General features: G+C 43.3%; 1 protein-coding gene across 1 annotated transcript in view; it reads right to left on the minus strand.

The window, feature by feature from the left end:
* Positions 1-199: 199 nt before the first annotated feature.
* Positions 200-17,417, minus strand: part of LOC310778774 (cyclin-dependent kinase 11B-like) — a gene marked incomplete at its 3' end in the record, with an annotated part of 29,090 nt that continues 11,872 nt past the window's right edge. Inside the window, exons 7-16 of the mRNA XM_083639221.1 lie at positions 15,379-15,518; positions 14,555-14,680; positions 13,220-13,318; positions 4,901-5,020; positions 4,410-4,484; positions 2,887-3,104; positions 2,698-2,788; positions 1,232-1,353; positions 964-1,069; positions 200-321 (exon numbers count right to left, since the gene is read on the minus strand). Of these exons, the coding sequence (XP_083495347.1) occupies positions 200-321; positions 964-1,069; positions 1,232-1,353; positions 2,698-2,788; positions 2,887-3,104; positions 4,410-4,484; positions 4,901-5,020; positions 13,220-13,318; positions 14,555-14,680; positions 15,379-15,518 (1,219 nt within the window). The remainder of the gene's footprint in view (positions 322-963; positions 1,070-1,231; positions 1,354-2,697; positions 2,789-2,886; positions 3,105-4,409; positions 4,485-4,900; positions 5,021-13,219; positions 13,319-14,554; positions 14,681-15,378; positions 15,519-17,417) is intronic.

The raw sequence follows: 17,417 nt of genomic DNA on the forward strand, positions 1-17,417 counted from the left end.
TAATCTAAGGTGCTTTGTGCAACTGGGCCCTGATATATTTTGAGTTCAGGACAACTCTGACTGCATCCAACTCAAAATCTTTTTTTTTTTTACTATATCAATTTCAAAAATTTCAAAGTTGACGTCACCGTAGCGCACTTCCGTTAAGGAGCCCTGGGGGTCCCCATAGCGCACTTTGAGAAGCCCAGTGTGAACATACCTTGAGGATGCCTTTGTGGCTGAGCAGCAGATTGGAGGTCTTCAGGTCACGGTGGAGGATCCAGTTGTCATGGAGGTGGCGGACGCCTCTCAGCAGCTGAATCATCAGAGTCTTCACTTCGCCTGGAGACCACATGGTCAAGAAGAGAAACAGAGTACCACAAGAATGAGTCCAGAGGACCTGGATGTTAGCGCTTCAGGTTTCTACGTGTAAAAGTCAATGGGATTTTTGCATGAGGATTTTGGTTAAATGCTAGAAATCAGGTCTGTGATTAACAAAAGTTTATGAAGCGGCAAACTTTGTGTTCAGCAAGATCATCTTCACAAATTAAGACCACTTTTATGATATTTGAAGCGTAAATGTGTTTTTTAACGCAATTCTCAGAAAACGCTTCAAAAGTAATAAAAGTGGTCTTCATTTATGAAGATTATCTTGCTGAACACAAAGTTTGCCGCTTCATAAACTTTTGTTAACCACAGACCTTATTTCATGCATTTAACCAAAATTCCCATACAAAAATCCCATTGACCTTTACACGTAGGAACCAGGAAGTGCAGGGACTTCTGGGTAAGCCGACAAAAACCCGTCACCTGTACTCTATACAGATCATGCATCAAGCCCAGGCTATCCTGCTGAAGGAGGAACCATCTCAAACTCCCAATCTCTCAGGAATTGCGTTCTAGTATAAAGGGAGCAGCATTTTATCCCATGCTACTTATTGCGCCCAGGAAAATGGAGCAAAGCAGAACAAAATCTCACATTACCTGGCAGGAAGGGCTGCTTCATGGTCTCCATCAAGCTCTTCAGGTCATGTTCTACATAGTTCATCACAATGTAGATCTTGTCCATATTGCTTCCAACGACTATTTCCTGATAGTGAAAAGGGAAAGGATTCAATTGACATTGTGTACTTTAAAGCGATGCACTTAGCAATGGAGACGTGCTTGTTCTCTGCCTTTTTGGCTGTTTGACACATGTTGAGTGTTCCATCTTAATACACAGAGCAGTGCCAGTGTTCTTCAGTTCTCTCACCCGGACGGTGACGATGTTTGGGTGCTGAGCTTTCAGGATTGTATTGATCTCTCTCAGGGATGTGATGGGGAAGCCTTCCTTCTCCTTTTCCATCTTCAGCCTTTTCAAGGCCACGATCTCATCTGCAACACGAGACAAGTTATTCATTCACAGGTGAAGTCTCAAAAGCCATCAACAAATGGACATACTGTACTAGGGATGATACCGATAACCGATATCAACATTGCGCTTATGGCCGATAACCGATATTTACAGATGTCGATATGATCTGTATAAAAACAGGTTTCTATGGTAATCAAATTTTGTACATAATGAAAAACACATGTAAACACTGTGAAATTGTGAATTTGAAAAAGTTCTGTCTTCTTTATTTATGTCCAAATCCTTTGGAAAAGCCCATAAATCATATATTTACCACTAGCGCGGACCCCAGAAAATCGATGCCTCGAAGTTTCAATCGTTGCCATGGTAATCGACGCCGATGCTTCATTGTTGTTTTTTCCCCTCCCCCCTCATCTCTTCCCCTCTCTCTATCTCTCTCCATATGCACAGCCAGCTAATGTGAGGTGTAGCTTCTTGAGACCGTCTCTAGTTTCCTGGCTGGGCGGGGTCCTTAGTTCGTGCCAACACTGTTTTTAACACGGAGAGCTCACACCGGCACGCGCCATGTGCACAAACAAACACACCTTGCTTTCAAACGCCCAGCAGCTGCAGAGCTGCCGAGTGCAGACCTGAAAGAGCTCATGTTGACAACACAAGCTGTTGTAAACATGCAGACCTGAAAGAGCTCATGTTGACAACACAAGCTGTTGTAAACATGCAACGAATGTACACTTCTTTCCTCATTTCAGCCCAGTGTGAGTAATGTTACAACAAGTAGTCAAATGAATTCAATTCAACTCGCTTGTTTGTAACGTTATGAAGTAGCAGCAGTGACAGACGCATGTAGCTCTGCTTGAAGAGCTCCGAGAGAGCAGGGAGAAGTCCGCTAACGTTACGTTAGCCCAACTGAATAAATTTACATTTCGTGGCAAATAATAATATCCACACTCTGTGACGGCTGCATAATCAGGACAGATGAGGAGCTTTTTGTTATGAGTTTATAAGCCTGGAACAAATTACTATGAGGCGCAGATGGTGCTGAGCGGAGTCCTATTTTCAACCCAATGTGAGCAAGTCTACATGCTTGTTCCTCTGTTTGCCTGTAGTGGGTTGTAGTGGGTGGCGCAACCCCCCCCCCCCCAACCACAGAAGATTCAATCATGATCGATTGTATCTCCCCTAAGCGTCGACGCTCTAAATATGGTATTCGGGACATCATTATTTACCGCATTTTTTCATCTCAATATGAAATTGTGGCCGATATTAACATTACTGTTATTTTGCTCATCGGACCGATACCGATATATTAAAAAAATTACTAACATCAGCCGATACCGATATGATTGTATCATGCATCCCTTTACCTGTCTTTTTGTCCTTGGCTCTGTACACCACACCGTAGGTGCCCTCCTCTATCCGGTTGAGACACTGGAATTCCTCTACACTTCGACAACCCTGAAAAATCATACACAATGTGATTCAGATCAAGATTAGAGATGTGAATTCATGGCATGCACGTGATGTGCAGAATGCGCGCTAACGCTAGCACCAACCTGCAGAGCAGGCAGGTATTTGGGCAGCTCCTTCTTGAGCTCCACAGGGGAGATGGGGGGTGAGTTGGGGATGTAGATTTCAGGGGTGGGGGAGCGAGAGTGCGTCTGAGCGCGAGGCGTGGGGTCGCCGTCTGCTGCCTCCTCCTCTTCCTCGTCCTCGTCGTCCTCCATATCTTCACCGCTCTCCTCAGTGTCATGGTCGAAGCGGGACTCCGGCACTGTGGGTGGAGAAGTCGGTTTAGCGTTGGTGACCGGGTTATACTGACACTTGGCTTGTCTAAAGAAATTTACTTTTTATTTTCATGCGGTGACACTGCAGTTCCTCCAATTGTTCATAAAAGTATGAAAAAACTCCTGCGATCCGAAGCACCTCATAAGATCTCACATTGAACATGAAAAGGTAATACCTACACTAGGGATGGGAATCGAGAACCGGTTCTTGTTGAGAACCGGGTCCCAGTGGATCAATTCCTTGGAATCGTTAGCCAAAATCCTTAACAATTCCACTATCGATTCCATGCGCGATGACATCACACGCTGCGACACGCACGCAACGCAACGCAGCCTTGTTTTGTTTAGACCGCAGCCACCGGTCTAGCCACCGTCTAGGCAGAAGCAAAACGATGACCACAGTGCCACTTGCAATGCTTGCAAAACCTCTATTTCGTCAAAGGGGGGAAATACTAGCAATATGCAGAAACATTTGTCCACACAGCATGCAATAATTTTGGAGGAATGTCACGTTTCTGATGTGCTACGGAGTGACGATAACGTGGCTAACAGCAGCGCGGCTAACGTTAGCGCTCCTCCAGACCCTGGCTATTGTGTGTTTATTGTTTGTGCCATTTGTTTCATTGCGTAAACCAGATTTCACCAATACTCCATTTCCATCCATTTAATTTAGAGGATGATGACATTCAGAGTCAGACTGGTTCAGAGGCTGATAGTCGCTCTGGGTCAGGCTGCAGCGAGTAGCCTACTTCTTGTGCTGCGCACTTCTAGCCCCTCCATTCACCCAGGCAGGGAAGAGTAAAATGACCGAGGCGAGGGTAAACGAATGTCACCGAGCAGTGACTAGTTTGTCTGACATGCCAGCTAAAGTAAAATGTCAAAGTTGCATGTTGTCATTCTAACCACTAGTTCTGTTTCATTCATTCCCACTATATATTTTCTATAGGGAGATGACAAAGATGCTCAACCCAAAATACAAACCCCCAAACAAAGCCAGTTTAACAGACACTGATCCCTGCTTGGTATGGGATTGAAAAGAGCAATCTGATCTCAGAGCTGAATAAGAATACATAATTATAATGATAATAATATAAAAGAAAATGAATGTTAATAAACCCGTTTGTACTCTTTTTTTTTTTCCTTGGCCAATGAGAATCGATAAGAGAATCGATAAGGAATCGGATCGATAAGCAGAATCGAAAATGGAATCGGAATCGCTAAAATCTTATCAATTCCCATCCCTAACCTACACAGACATCACATGTGACACACGTTATAATAACAATAATAACCTGTGGGAATGTGATTTCCATTTTCACGCTCCTCTTCAAACTCTTCCTCCGATGGCTCGTCCTCGCTCACATCCTCTGGAAAGGCAGAGGAATGGTGTGTGAAGCTGTACTGCTCTGACAGCGCTGTACTTAAAAGGGACACTCCACCCAAAAATAATTCTTATTGATTTTGCACATGATCTCACACATATCCGAAAACTGTAAACAGTTTAGCAGTCATTCATTTAGTTTGACAGTTATTGAGAGTTGATTTGAGTTAAGTTGTGGACCAGTGATTTCATTGGTCCATAACTTCTCAATAATAATAATAATCAACTCTCAATAACTGTCAAACTAAATGAATGACTGCTAAACTGTTTACAGTTTTTGGTTCGGATATGTGTGAGATTATGTCTAAAATAAATCAGCATTGTTTTTAGGTGGATTGTGCCTTTAACTGAAGAGACACAGTAACATGGGTGGCAGTGGTACAGCAGGCGAAAGGTCTCTACCTGCGCTCTGCTCAGACCTTCCTGAGCCTGAAATAGACTCCCCGTCTTCCTCCTCGCCCTCACTTTGGCTACTGGACTCGTCTTCCTCGTCATCGTCGTCGTCAGAGCCGGATCCCGATGCTAGACAAGACAAGCCCACCCAAAGATTATTTTACACTTTTTCTTTTGCCGGCAAAGCAGAACTCATTCCTCTGTGGTAGCCTTTTAACAACCTGCTCATACAGTGCTCCAGACTAGTGGCTTTGCTCCCCCTTGTGCATACATTTGGTATTACCTCAAGCAAGGTAAGCTGCTGGATGTAAATGTTCTATGTAAGCAGACAGCTTGCATCGGTTGAGAACAGGGCCCGAAATTAGAGCCCGCCACCCGCCATTGGCGGGCATATTTTAGCTTTGGCGAGTGACATAAAAGGGCTGTCCGCCACGTGGCGGGTAACAAAATAGTCATGTAAAATAATTAAAACTGCGGTGTGTTTTGGTCTTACGACAGTCGCCTTTATTGCAGCCCCCTCTCCTTGCTCCTAGGGCTTGTTTTGGCTTGTTTACTGACGTCACATCCGCTACTCTTCTGTGCTGACTGGCCGTGGCCATCTGCAGGGAGCTACCGTTACGCCGGTCCGCCTGCTAGCTAAGCTAACGTTAGCTTGATTTAACGTTAAATAGGTTACAATGTGGAACCATATCGAGGGAGTAAGCCGGCCGCTAAAAAGAAAACCCACCGCGGCTTTCTCCGACGAAAATGATGAAGCGGCAGCGAGAGCCCAACAAAAGAAAGTTTCGAGAGGAGTGGAAGTTTGGCGATAGCGGTGTTTCAAGAGACTGGCTACAGTATGATGCTGGGGCTGTAGTGATGAATTGTTCCGTGTGCCGCAATTATGGCAAAAAGAAAAATAGAAACAACACGTTTGTCATCGGTAGTAAATCAATGAAGTTGGAAGCCGTTCGTGACCATGAACAGAGGCAGTGTCACATTGGCTGCATGTCTGTGTCCCGGATTCAATCTGAGCCTCTCCTCTCAAGACCCTCTGTGGCTAGGCTAACAGCCATGTCAGAGCAGACCAGCACGAAAATGAAGATGCTGTTTCGGACTGTACATGCCATTGGAAAGAAGGCAAGACTGGGATGTAGGAGTAGGAGTAGTAGCGGACTTTATGGACGGACGTGACCGGGCAAAGAGGGTGGAGATTGTGGACTCTGATGAACCTTCACATTGTATTATGTTCTGTTACTGTTCTGTTGTCTACTTCTCCTGCAAAGAGGAGAAGTAGAGAGACTCAGAGAGAGGGTGAGGAGTCTGAGGAGTTTTATGTTTACAAAACCTTCAAATGTACTTCTGTTCTGTTAAATCCTGCAAAGAGGGTAGAGAGTGAGGAGTCTGATTTTTAATATTAGGTTACAACAATTTAAGCTCAAGATTGACTTGACATGTATTGATTAATCAACAATCAATATATTAAAATAATTTGCTTCAAATTGTACTCTTATTACCTCTTATTTAAGTGTGTATTCTTCAACGTAATACCTTATCTACTTGAAATGTACAGAAAAAAATGTATATATATGGATATATGTGACACAAAAATGCGTTTTTTTTTTGGCCGGTAAGAAATATGCTTGGCGGGTAGATTTTTTCCATCTACCCGCCACTGGCCAGTGGGTCAAAAAGTTAATTTCGGGCCCTGGTTGAGAACTTGTGTCAGCTATGACACAGTTATTTACATACCAGCTAAGACACCAAGTGGGGCTGCTGAGACATTCCTCAATTATGGGCAGATTGTGTCAATGGCTCCACCAGAATAGACTCACCTTGAACATGAAGAAGACTGTATCTATGTGCTTCTCCATCAGAAAACACCCAGAACAGCTCAGAGTATCAATACAGGGACAGGAAATCGAACTGGTAAATGAGTTTACATTTTTAGGTGTTGTTTTAGATTCCAGATTTAAGTTTGACAAACATGTTAAAATTATTTAAAAATCAGTCAAACATAATCTGAACTGTTTTAAACTGATCAGGCAATATATTCCGCTTAAAGCAGCACAATTGTGCATGCTAGGCCTGCACGGTATGAGGAAAATCTGCGATGTGCGATAACATTGTTCAATATAGCGATAACGATACTACTTGCGATAAATAAACAAATATTAAAGGGGGACTACCGGTAACCCCCCAGATATGTATCAGAACAGTGATTTGAAAAAACCTATGGAAAAAAACAAGAAATGACATATACTCTTGTCTATACTATACTCTTTGGCTGTGTTCAGCTAGGATTTTTTTTCGGAAATCGACGCCATTACATAACTTGGAGTTGTGAGGAGCCGAAAGGGTACAGGGGGAGTAGGGGAGTAACTATCTTGAAATCCCAGTCTTTGGTTCATCGTGACGTCACGACGTGTCAAATATCCCATTCATTTTAGGGCAAAAAAAAGCAGTGTTCCACCCTTAGAGGGCGGTTGTGCCAGGTATGCTGCTGAAAAATGATACAAATGGTAAAATGGCAACAGTTTGGTCACAAATGTGGAAGTTTTGACCAGCATTCTTCACACATCACCCCCAAAGTCATATATATTGGTTAAAAGCTGAAAAAAAGTGTTTTGGGGGTTAGTTACACTTTAAAGTATGCATATTAGCTATCCAGTTCCTATGTCTTTCTGCTTTAATAATACTAACATAGACCCCAAACATAGCCTATGCCCACTGAATAAAGAAATGAGATACACACTGACTCTAGCTGAAACTACACACAGCGTGTTTGGGCTTTGGCAGAGGGGCGGAGCGCACTGTCGCAAGGGAAAGGTGTACACTGGATTTACAACACAAGACAAAATGATCAGATGCTGAGTGGGAATGCATGATGCATGTAAATAAAACCACTTTTGTTATTCATTGCGTTTCAGGCAGTCTTTGCGATGTGTTTATTGCGCATGTTCATATTGCGATGACGATGAAAATAGGATTAATTGTGCAGCCCTAGAGCATGCCATGGTTTTCTCTCATATATCTTACTGCATCACAGTGTGGAGCCAGGCCCCTCTGACTGTGATTCAACCAGTTGCCTCTTTATATAAGCAAGCTCTAAAAATAATGGCAAAAAAAACCCGATGTGCTGGCATCACTGCCATATACTGAAGCAGTATAACCTGCTCAGTTTTGATAACTTCTTAAAGGCCCATTCCGTCGGTTCTGGCGAGAAATAAATGTGCACAAAGTGTTTATTATTGGCAATGAGTGAATGCGCCTTGACGTAACTTAAAAAAGGCGACCAGGGGCGTTTCTCTCAGACCAGCCGTTCAGAACATACATGGAAAAACCGCAGTTTCGAAGTGGATAGCATCTCCCGCCACAGCTAGAGGATGTGACGTCTCGCGCGTTCACGAGCTTGTCTCTTGTCCTAGACGCTAACAGGAAATGGCTGAAGTAGCTTTTAACGTTACGTTTGTCGCTAGCTGCTAGCTAAAGGAAACAACACAGACTCCAGAAAAAGTCCAGACTAAATAAAGAAATATTTATCTAATGAAGCCCGTCTGGCCAGACAGCAGCAATGTGACCGACATCGGGGGGAAACTAGAGTCAGGACTGTGTTTTCGGTTCATGAAGGAAACTTGCTGCTTGTAGCTACTGTAATGTGGTTTTGACCAGATAACGTTAGCTGCTTGCTAATGGATTTTCAAGATTCAAGATTTTTACTGTCACTCCGTAGTACAAGTATCTGACCACCTGGTCAGAAACTCTGCTAACATTACCGTCTTGTGTGAAGTAATGCAACCCTAACGTTACTACCGTTATGCTTATGGTCATGGAACATTATTGTTTGACTGCATTTAGCTGCGGTGGTGAGTCTGCCTGAACGTTAGCTTGATGCTATACGCGGCTAACTAATAGATTTAGCTATATTTATAGAAATTACCACCAGCCCCACTAATAACGTTACTGTCTTGTGTTGTGTGCTAACATGAGTATCCACTTCCCGCAGCCAGCAGGCTCTGACTGCAGTTGGCTGCAGTGGGACTGCACATACACTAGTAACGTTAGTTTGATGCTAATCGCGGCTAACTAATATTAATTTACATTTATAGAAATTACCACCAGCCCCACTAATAACGTTACCGTCTTGTGTGGATAATGAATTTAACAGTCGTAAATATGCCTAACGTTACTGTTATGCTTATCAAACATTGTTTGATTGTTCAGTTTGGTCAACTCCAGGCATTACACGGTACCATACATACAGGGGGAGCAGACTATTTCCTGGCTTGTGCTAACATGAGTATCGACTTGCCCGCAGCCAACGCGAGCCAAAACACGACCAAACATGCCACAATAACGTCCCCTAATTCATCCAGAATCCTTCCTGGGCATCTTGAGGCTGATCTGACCGATAAATTGTCCAGGTTGCCGTTTTCAAGTGACTTTTATGAGTTAACGTTACAAAGCAACTAACAGCTCTGCTGTTGCCAGGCAACTGCTTGTGCGCGTGCGAGTATGGTGCCCGCGCGTCAGCTCGTTCACACGCTGCCTGCAGTTACACTAACGGCCACCGGCGTCAGTAATAGTGAGTATTGACGGATTGGGCCTTTAACATTTTCTTCTCTTAAACTAGTTTTTAAATGTCTGCATAATTTGACTCCTGAGGTTCTGTTCTATCTATTAACACATTGAGTGCCAAGGACGTCTGTGGACGTCCTAAAAAAAAGTAACGAGGAGTGCCAAGGACGTCTGTGGACGTCCTAAAATCAAAATTCATATTATTCCATAATTCTGCTGTTTAAGGTCGTACCCAGCCAGTGAGCATGAATCCCTTCAAGGGATCACACGGCGCCACCTTAAACATCGAGACGGGAGCTGCGCCACCCACCTCAGATCCTTTACTTTGTGCAGGAGAAAGCAGGGAAAGACGTGATCAAAGGGGAAACCGATGCATGCTGCAGCCAGAGCCGTATAGATTGCTCTGTCTGCAGCTGAAAGTTGGCTGCATCCGCGCCCACAACTGAGCTCTTCTGCTTCTATCTATCTGTCTGCATATAGTTTCTCCACACGATTCCCTGCCAGAAAGCCAGCACCTGAAGCCGAACGGCCAAACCTTTTCGTTCAGTCGCGTTTGGCATTTCCTTGTTGCGCTGGGATCCGGGCAAAAACGGAGTCTGAGAAAACAGACTCTGTGCGTGTGGGGAGGAGCCCGCAGCTCAGAGGTGGGGGGGGGGGGGGGGGGGGGGGGGCACGCAGGCTGCACAGAACCACACCACGCCACCACATCAGAAAACACCAGCCAGAGTCAGTGAATGTGCTCGAAATTAGAGTGCAAAAAGTATTCATAAAAGTGACTATATCTTGAAAAGTTAAAAAAAACAGCAGAAAACCCTTGAAAGTGCTCTTCTTTCAGAGGCTGTCATTTCATAATGGAACTGTCTAGAAACAAAATTTCTTCTTTGGAAGAAGCAGGAGTGTCCAATGTTTCATTAAAGTCCAGCCCTGTCAATATAGCCCTAATAGAAAAAATTCTATAGCTGTTTTCAACTGAATGGAAGTGAACCTGGCACAGGCTCCAGACAATTTTACTGAAGCGCTGTGGCACTCAATGTGTTAAAAGACTAGAGTAGTGGCACTAGACTAGAGCCACTAGGGGCGCGGCTAGTGGTAACTAGGGTTGTAGCGGTACTAAATTTCTGTTTCGGTGCCGGTACCAATTTGTATTTCGATACTTTTCGATACTTTTCGATACTTTTTGTAAAAAAAAAAGTGAAACTGTCCAATGTCAAGATTTGGCTTTATTTTAAGAGTTTGGGAACAATTACACCAATAAATTGGTGTGGCATTTAAATGCTGAACAAAACAAACCTTTTGAGCAGTGAGAATACCGGTAAGTAAAATAAAGTAATGCCAGTGAAAATAAAATGACCATAAAACACTAGCCTATAGCAGCAAAAACTCAGAGAAACACCAATAACAACAATAAATAAATAATTGGTGGCATTTAAATTCTGTCTAACTTTTACTTGTCAAATAAGAACACACTCAGTAACATAACACAAATCTTTTGAACAGTGGGAAATGGGAATAAGTAAAATAAATAAAATAAATTATAATCTAATAAAACACTATAGCAGCAGAAACTCAAATCTTTTTTTCTTCAACAAGCAGCATAACTGGCTTCATATTCCCATTCTGTCCCCCAGCCTACTCAGCCTAAACCCTAGTTCTCCTATGGGTGGTAGACAGACTCACTGTTTGGCTGACTCTCAGTTTACTCACTCAGTCCCTCCCATCCCAATGTCTTCTTCAGGTTCCTAGCCAAGAAAACGAGGGTGTCAACATGTTCCTCGGTCAGTCTAGATCTTACAAACAAACAAATTCAGCACTACTGTTTCTAACTTCAGTGAGAAGGTCTATTCAGGCAGTATTACTCATAGTTTACATCTAACGTTATGTAGGCTACTTTCACGCATACTTCAGTCAGGGTTAAATATCGACAGTCCATATTATTGCCTCTGCATGTTTCCCGACGCTACAGTGAGCGTTAATGCGCTCGTTAACTAACGTTACTGCGGAGTCCGCTGTAACGTTAGTACAGCGGAGTCCGCTGTAACGTTAGTTAACGTTAGTTAACGAGCGCATTTTCTCACTGTAGCGTCGGGAAACGTGCAGAGGCAATAATATGGACTGTCGATAACCCTGACTGAAGTATGCGTGAAAGTAGCCTACATAACGTTAGATGTAAACTGTGAAAGGGCACAGCTGCTGCTACTAACTGGGCTGGGAGAGGCTTTGTGTTTCTTTGTGAGTTAACAGTTACTATAACATTAGTTGAACAGTTATCACCTCTTGTTCTTTCTTGAAGGCTTGGAAAAGGTCCGGGTGCTTGTCCTTCAAATGTTTTGAGAGGTTTGAACTTTGAAGTGTTTCCTCCCTTGGCAAGATACACTTTGAGGCATCTTCTGCACTGTGGTGCGTCTGGGTGAAGAGGTAGGCCGTTTTCGTTGGCTTTGAAGCCAAAGTAATCCAGATGGCAGACCTGGCTCCAACTTTCTCAATCAATTGAGGTTTTTCAGGGGCAGCTGCCATAGCCTACTTTGCTAGTTTGCTTTTAATGTGCGCGCCGCGGGTCTGCTCAGTGCTCAGCTGCTTTTTTTCCTCAAACTCTTTTCCTCACCGCTTGACATGTGGATATGACGTCACTCACTCCAGCGCATTTCTTAAAGAGACAGGCTCATATTGACCATTATCAGTCATAGCAGCGGTCGGAAAAGTACCGGGTCTTTTTAAATCTTAGTATAGAACCTGTTCTACAGCAATAGTACCGCGGTTCGGGGGTAGTACCGGTAGTACCTACATCCCTAGTGGTAACTGTGAAATTGCACACCGCAAGACCTCGTTCGGGCAGACTGCTTTCTCCATTTTCTCCACTGCTTTCTCCATTTAGACAAAAAAAATACACCGGCAAGCATATTTTCTACAGGCCAAAATAATAAATTGCCTTTTGTATTAAAATATACTATCAGTAACAGTAACATTAATACTAATACTGAACACAAACACTAATTATATTACTAATTATAATATACTATACTATAATACTAATTATAACAATACTAACCGCATGAATACTAACAGTAATACTAACACAAGACAAACATTAATTGTAATACATTTACAGTAATAGCCTAACCAATGGTAATACTGTCTAACACTAGGGATGCACGATATATCGGCAATCATATCGGTATCGGCCGATGTTAGTCATTTTTTAACATATCGGTCATATCCGTATCGGTCAGATGTTGCAATGTTAATATCGGTTATCATTATCAGCCAAATTCTTCACATTGATATGAAATAATGCAGTAAATGTATGATTTATGGGCTTTTCCAAAGGCTTTGCAAATAAAGAAATGCATAACTTTTTCAAATTCAGTGTTAACATGTGTTTTTCAGTATGTACAAAATGTGATGATCATCAAAATGTGGTTTTATACAGATCATATCGACATCGGTAAATATCGGTTATCGGCCATAACAGCAATGTTAATATCGGTTATCGGCATTGGCCAAAATTTTCATATCGGTGCATCCCTATCTAACACTAATGTCAACTACAAAACTACTGAGAGAGAGAGAGAGAGAGAGAGAGAGATGTGTGTGTAGTTAGGTGACTAAATTGGTACAAACATTTAGGCTAGCCGTCATGTGGCCGATAGCCTTCTAGGATTTACTAGCCAAATGCAAAGCCATTGGCGGTTGGCTACTGTTCATTTGGGACTCTGCTTGCCTGCAGCATAGTGTTTGCATGTGCTATCTGTGGGTTATGATGCTGTCCATTACCCAGGGAGGACTCGGCTGTACTGGTCTTCCTTTCACTGTCGCTGATGTCCTGGAGGTCGGCAAGCAAGTCCTTGTCCTCTGGCTTCTCTTCCTTCGATGCTGAAAGGAAATTAAACTTATCAGATACAATAGAATCGTAATTATCCCGTTGGGGAAATTAGGTTATTCCAGCAGCAAATATAGATATGATACAGCAAAGAAAAATAGCATACAAATACAAATTAAGTTAATGGGGATTATTTAAATATAACAACCGAAAATGTCAACCCTATGACAACTAAACACTAGGGCTGGGACGGATCAGAAAACCCACGGATCGGATCGCGTGACGGATTTTGAGCCACGGATCACGGATTTTTCGGATCAGCAAAAAAAAATATATATAGGCTATATCAGATTTTTTCTCTCAAAATTAGATTTTCGATTTGAATTTTTAATACTGTTATACTTCTCTAACCATTTGTTGCCCTGCACAGCTCAAAAAATATTTTTTTCTCATGACACAATTTATGCTTTTACTCTGAAGGCAGAACAACTTCCTGTTTTAGGTGGCACTGCGCCTAACTTCCTGGCTGTTGCTAGCTAACGTAGTCACTTGACACGGGTAGGCTACAGACCAGACCGGGTGAGTCTGGAAACATAACGTTGATGCTACGTTATGCTACTCGGTGGCCCCACGTGTTGTTTTGTTGTTATGTGTCCAAGGCAACATTTCACCGTCCGGTGATAATGTGTTCGTGAAACGTGTGCGCGCGTGTGTGTGTGTGCGTGTTGTGGCTCTCGCTATCTTGTGCAGCCCGCAACACGCTGCTCGCATTCCTGTGCTTTTTCAGAGGTGTTGAAATAAGTTTGTTGTCTTTAGTAGCCACTAGCCACAGCCTTCAGAGAGACTTTACAGCGACGACAAGGGATGAGGAAGCTCACTTGTGCATGCCATGATACCTGTCTGTGTCTGGCTGCGCTGCAGGCGTTATCATACACTAACGTTAAACGTTAAATGAAACGAAAGGTGGTGGGGGTGGGGGGGGGGGGGGGGTTGATCCGTACGGGTCACGGATTATCCGTGATCCGTGCCAGCCCTACTAAACACTGAACCCAAATCTGTGCCGCTCTGTTGCTGTACTGACGAATATAAGAGTTCTGGTCCTGGACGTTAAAATAAAAGCGACACAATGTATGTTTTTATGTTTGTCCCGGGCGGAAGATCTGCGCTGTACAGGAAGCCTCAAAAAAAGGTGCGGCTGTCCCAGAGTCTATTTACGTGCCGAAATAGACTCTAAGCAGAATGAACCATCTTTATGGCGATCCCTGTGTTAGAGATCATGGTAAACTCACTTCCACTTTTCCGTGGTTCGCTGTACTCCGATCTGTCCCGGGGAAGCCGGGGTGGGCTGCGGCTCCGGTGGCTTTGTTTGGCCTTGTCATCAAACTCATCAGGTAGTGCTCGGTGGTGGGACGGCACTGTCGACACCAGAGGGGTTTCATATTAGAACCTTGGTGTCTGTTCACACAGAGTCAGACTGACGGAATTTTCCATCCTCTCTACTAACCCCACAGGCGTTTGGGTTAAATGGCTCACTTTCTCTTTTCAATCCTCTCCACTAACCCACAGACGTTTGGGGTTAAATGGCTGACCTTCTCTCTACTAACCCACAGGTATTTGGGGTTAAATGGCTGACTTTCTCTCTACTAACCCAGACATTTGTGGTTAAATGGCTGACCTTCTCTCTACTAACCTACAGGTATTTGTGGTTAAATGGCTGACCTTCTCTCTACTAACCCACAGGTATTTGTGGTTAAATGGCTGACCTTCTCTCTACTAACCCACAGGTATTTGTGGTTAAATGGCTGACCTTCTCTCTACTAACCCACAGGTATTTGTGGTTAAATGGCTGACCTTCTCTACTAACCCACAGGTATTTGGGGTTAAATGGCTGACCTTCTCTCTACTAACCCACAGGTATTTGTGGTTAAATGGCTGACCTTCTCTCTACTAACCCACAGGTATTTGGGGTTAAATGGCTGACCTTCTCTCTACTAACCCCCAGATGTTTGTGGTTAAATGGCTGACCTTCTCTCTACTAACCCACAGATGTTTGGGGTTAAATGGCTGACCTTCTCTCTACTAACCCACAGATGTTTGGGGTTAAATGGCTGACCTTCTCGTCTGGCCTCCCGCTCTTTGCGGCGCTCATCAGCCCTCCTATCGCGCTCCTTCAGCTCCCGCTGGTCCTTCTGCTGCTGCTCGCGGAGCTTCCGGTCGCGCTCCCGCTGGCGCTCCAGCTGCTCCAGACGGTCCCTGGAGTCACAATTTACACATGGGGAAGTCCTGTCAACCTGTTAGTGTCTTCTACCTCCCATACATGGAGATGATGCGGTTTGTTTGAGCACATATTTAATAATAATCAATCATATACTGGGTCTATGGGAAGCATTGAACCTGACCTAATTCTAATGCCACATTTTGATCAGATTCTAGGGCTGGCCAATTAACCAAAAATGTATCAAGATTGACATTTAGAACCTCTAACCATCTTGCTCAGGTCAATTAATTAAATTAATTAATGTTAATTAGGGTTAATCCTTTCCACAATGTGTGGGTTCATGAACTATCCCCTTCAAAAATACTACGTTATGTTCAGTCACGTGCCTCTGCCCCATCCAACTAACATTAGTCCACGTTCAGGCTAGGGCTGCATGATATATTGGAAAAAACTGACATTGCAAAATATTTTGTTTCTGCGATATAAATAAAATACAGGAATTTTCAGCAAATTACTTGAATAGCTCTATCAAGCCTTGTCCCTTTAAGCTGGCCTAGTGGGTAACCTGCACGGGTGACATAGTAGCTTTTAGCTAAGTGAGTAAAGTTAGCATAGTTAATGGGAAAAGAGCTTAGAACCTCACAGAGAGGTTGTGTATTATGTTCTTGTTACAGCTATGAGCCAGGCTAAGATAAAACCCATAATTAATAGCCTTCTCTTGGACATTTTATTTTTTTATCATTTTATTATCTTATCTGTTTGTGTGCATTGCTTTTATTCTGTGTATGTATTGTTATCCCTTGTCTATGTTCTTTGTTACCCCTTGTGCATTTTTATTATATTGTTTTTTATTCCCGTATTCTGTATTTATCCTGTAGTTTTTAGTTGTTTATGTTCCGAGGACTGCGGGTAAAAATTAGCTTCGGCTAACCCCGGCACTTTTACCGTTGTCACATATGGATGATTCTGTACGTGTTTAAAGGAGGACTTACCCCCTAGATATGTATTAGAACAGTGATTTGAAAATACCTATGGAAAAAACCAAGAAATTACATATGCTCTTGTCTATACTAGACTCTTTGGCTGTGTTTAAGTCAAGATTTATTTTCGGAATTAGCCATTACAGTTTGCCTACTGCCTCAAAAATAATTTATTTGAGAGGGGCAATATCTTTATAAATATCAACAACTAGCCAACGCTGTTGGTCTGTATGGAAACAGAAAATCTGAAAATGGTTGAAAGTTATATCAATTTGGTAATTCAGTGGCGAACTAGAAATTTAATTATTTTTCTGCATGTATCTCTATGGCAGGTGTCAAAACTACGTTACGAGAGCAAAGTGACATGGGCTCATTACAGCATCACCGCACAATAGGAGAAACCCCCCGCTCTGGGGTAACACAATGCGAGATTTCTCCACGTCATTCCCTCGTACAACTAGCGATAAACCGCGCAATGAAATCTGTTTTTAATTTGCGTTTTGGGGCTTTTCGTGATTCTTGTTAAAAGCTGTGCAAAAGTTTTCCTCTCAGCGCAGTTGCAGGCTGCGCCCTGGCTGGCGAAACAGCCTGGCTCCTCCATGCATGGGGCGCTCTGTAACCTCACGGAGCAACAAACAAACACAGACAGAAATAGCTGGTGTGCGATTTTTCTTTGTGCGATTGAGGGAATCCCGCATCTTTTTGCGAAGGTGCGACTGGACAGGACGCTTTTCACAGACGGGCACAGTAGCTGAGTAGCCTGTCGGATCTCTCCTCCTCCTCCTCCGCCCATTCACAGTCTGTCTGCTGTGCGCGCTCCCGCGGGTGCATGAGAGTGCAGACTCTCCCGTTTGACTGGCCGAGAGAAAGTGCTTCCAAGTCAGACTGATAATATAAACAACATAATTAGAGCTTATCCAGGTAAGATATTTATAATGTAATGACACATTCAGC

The sequence above is a fragment of the Poromitra crassiceps genome (genome assembly GCF_964638095.1).
Source record: "Poromitra crassiceps genome assembly, chromosome: 6".
NCBI classification, from domain to species: Eukaryota; Metazoa; Chordata; class Actinopteri; order Beryciformes; family Melamphaidae; genus Poromitra; species Poromitra crassiceps.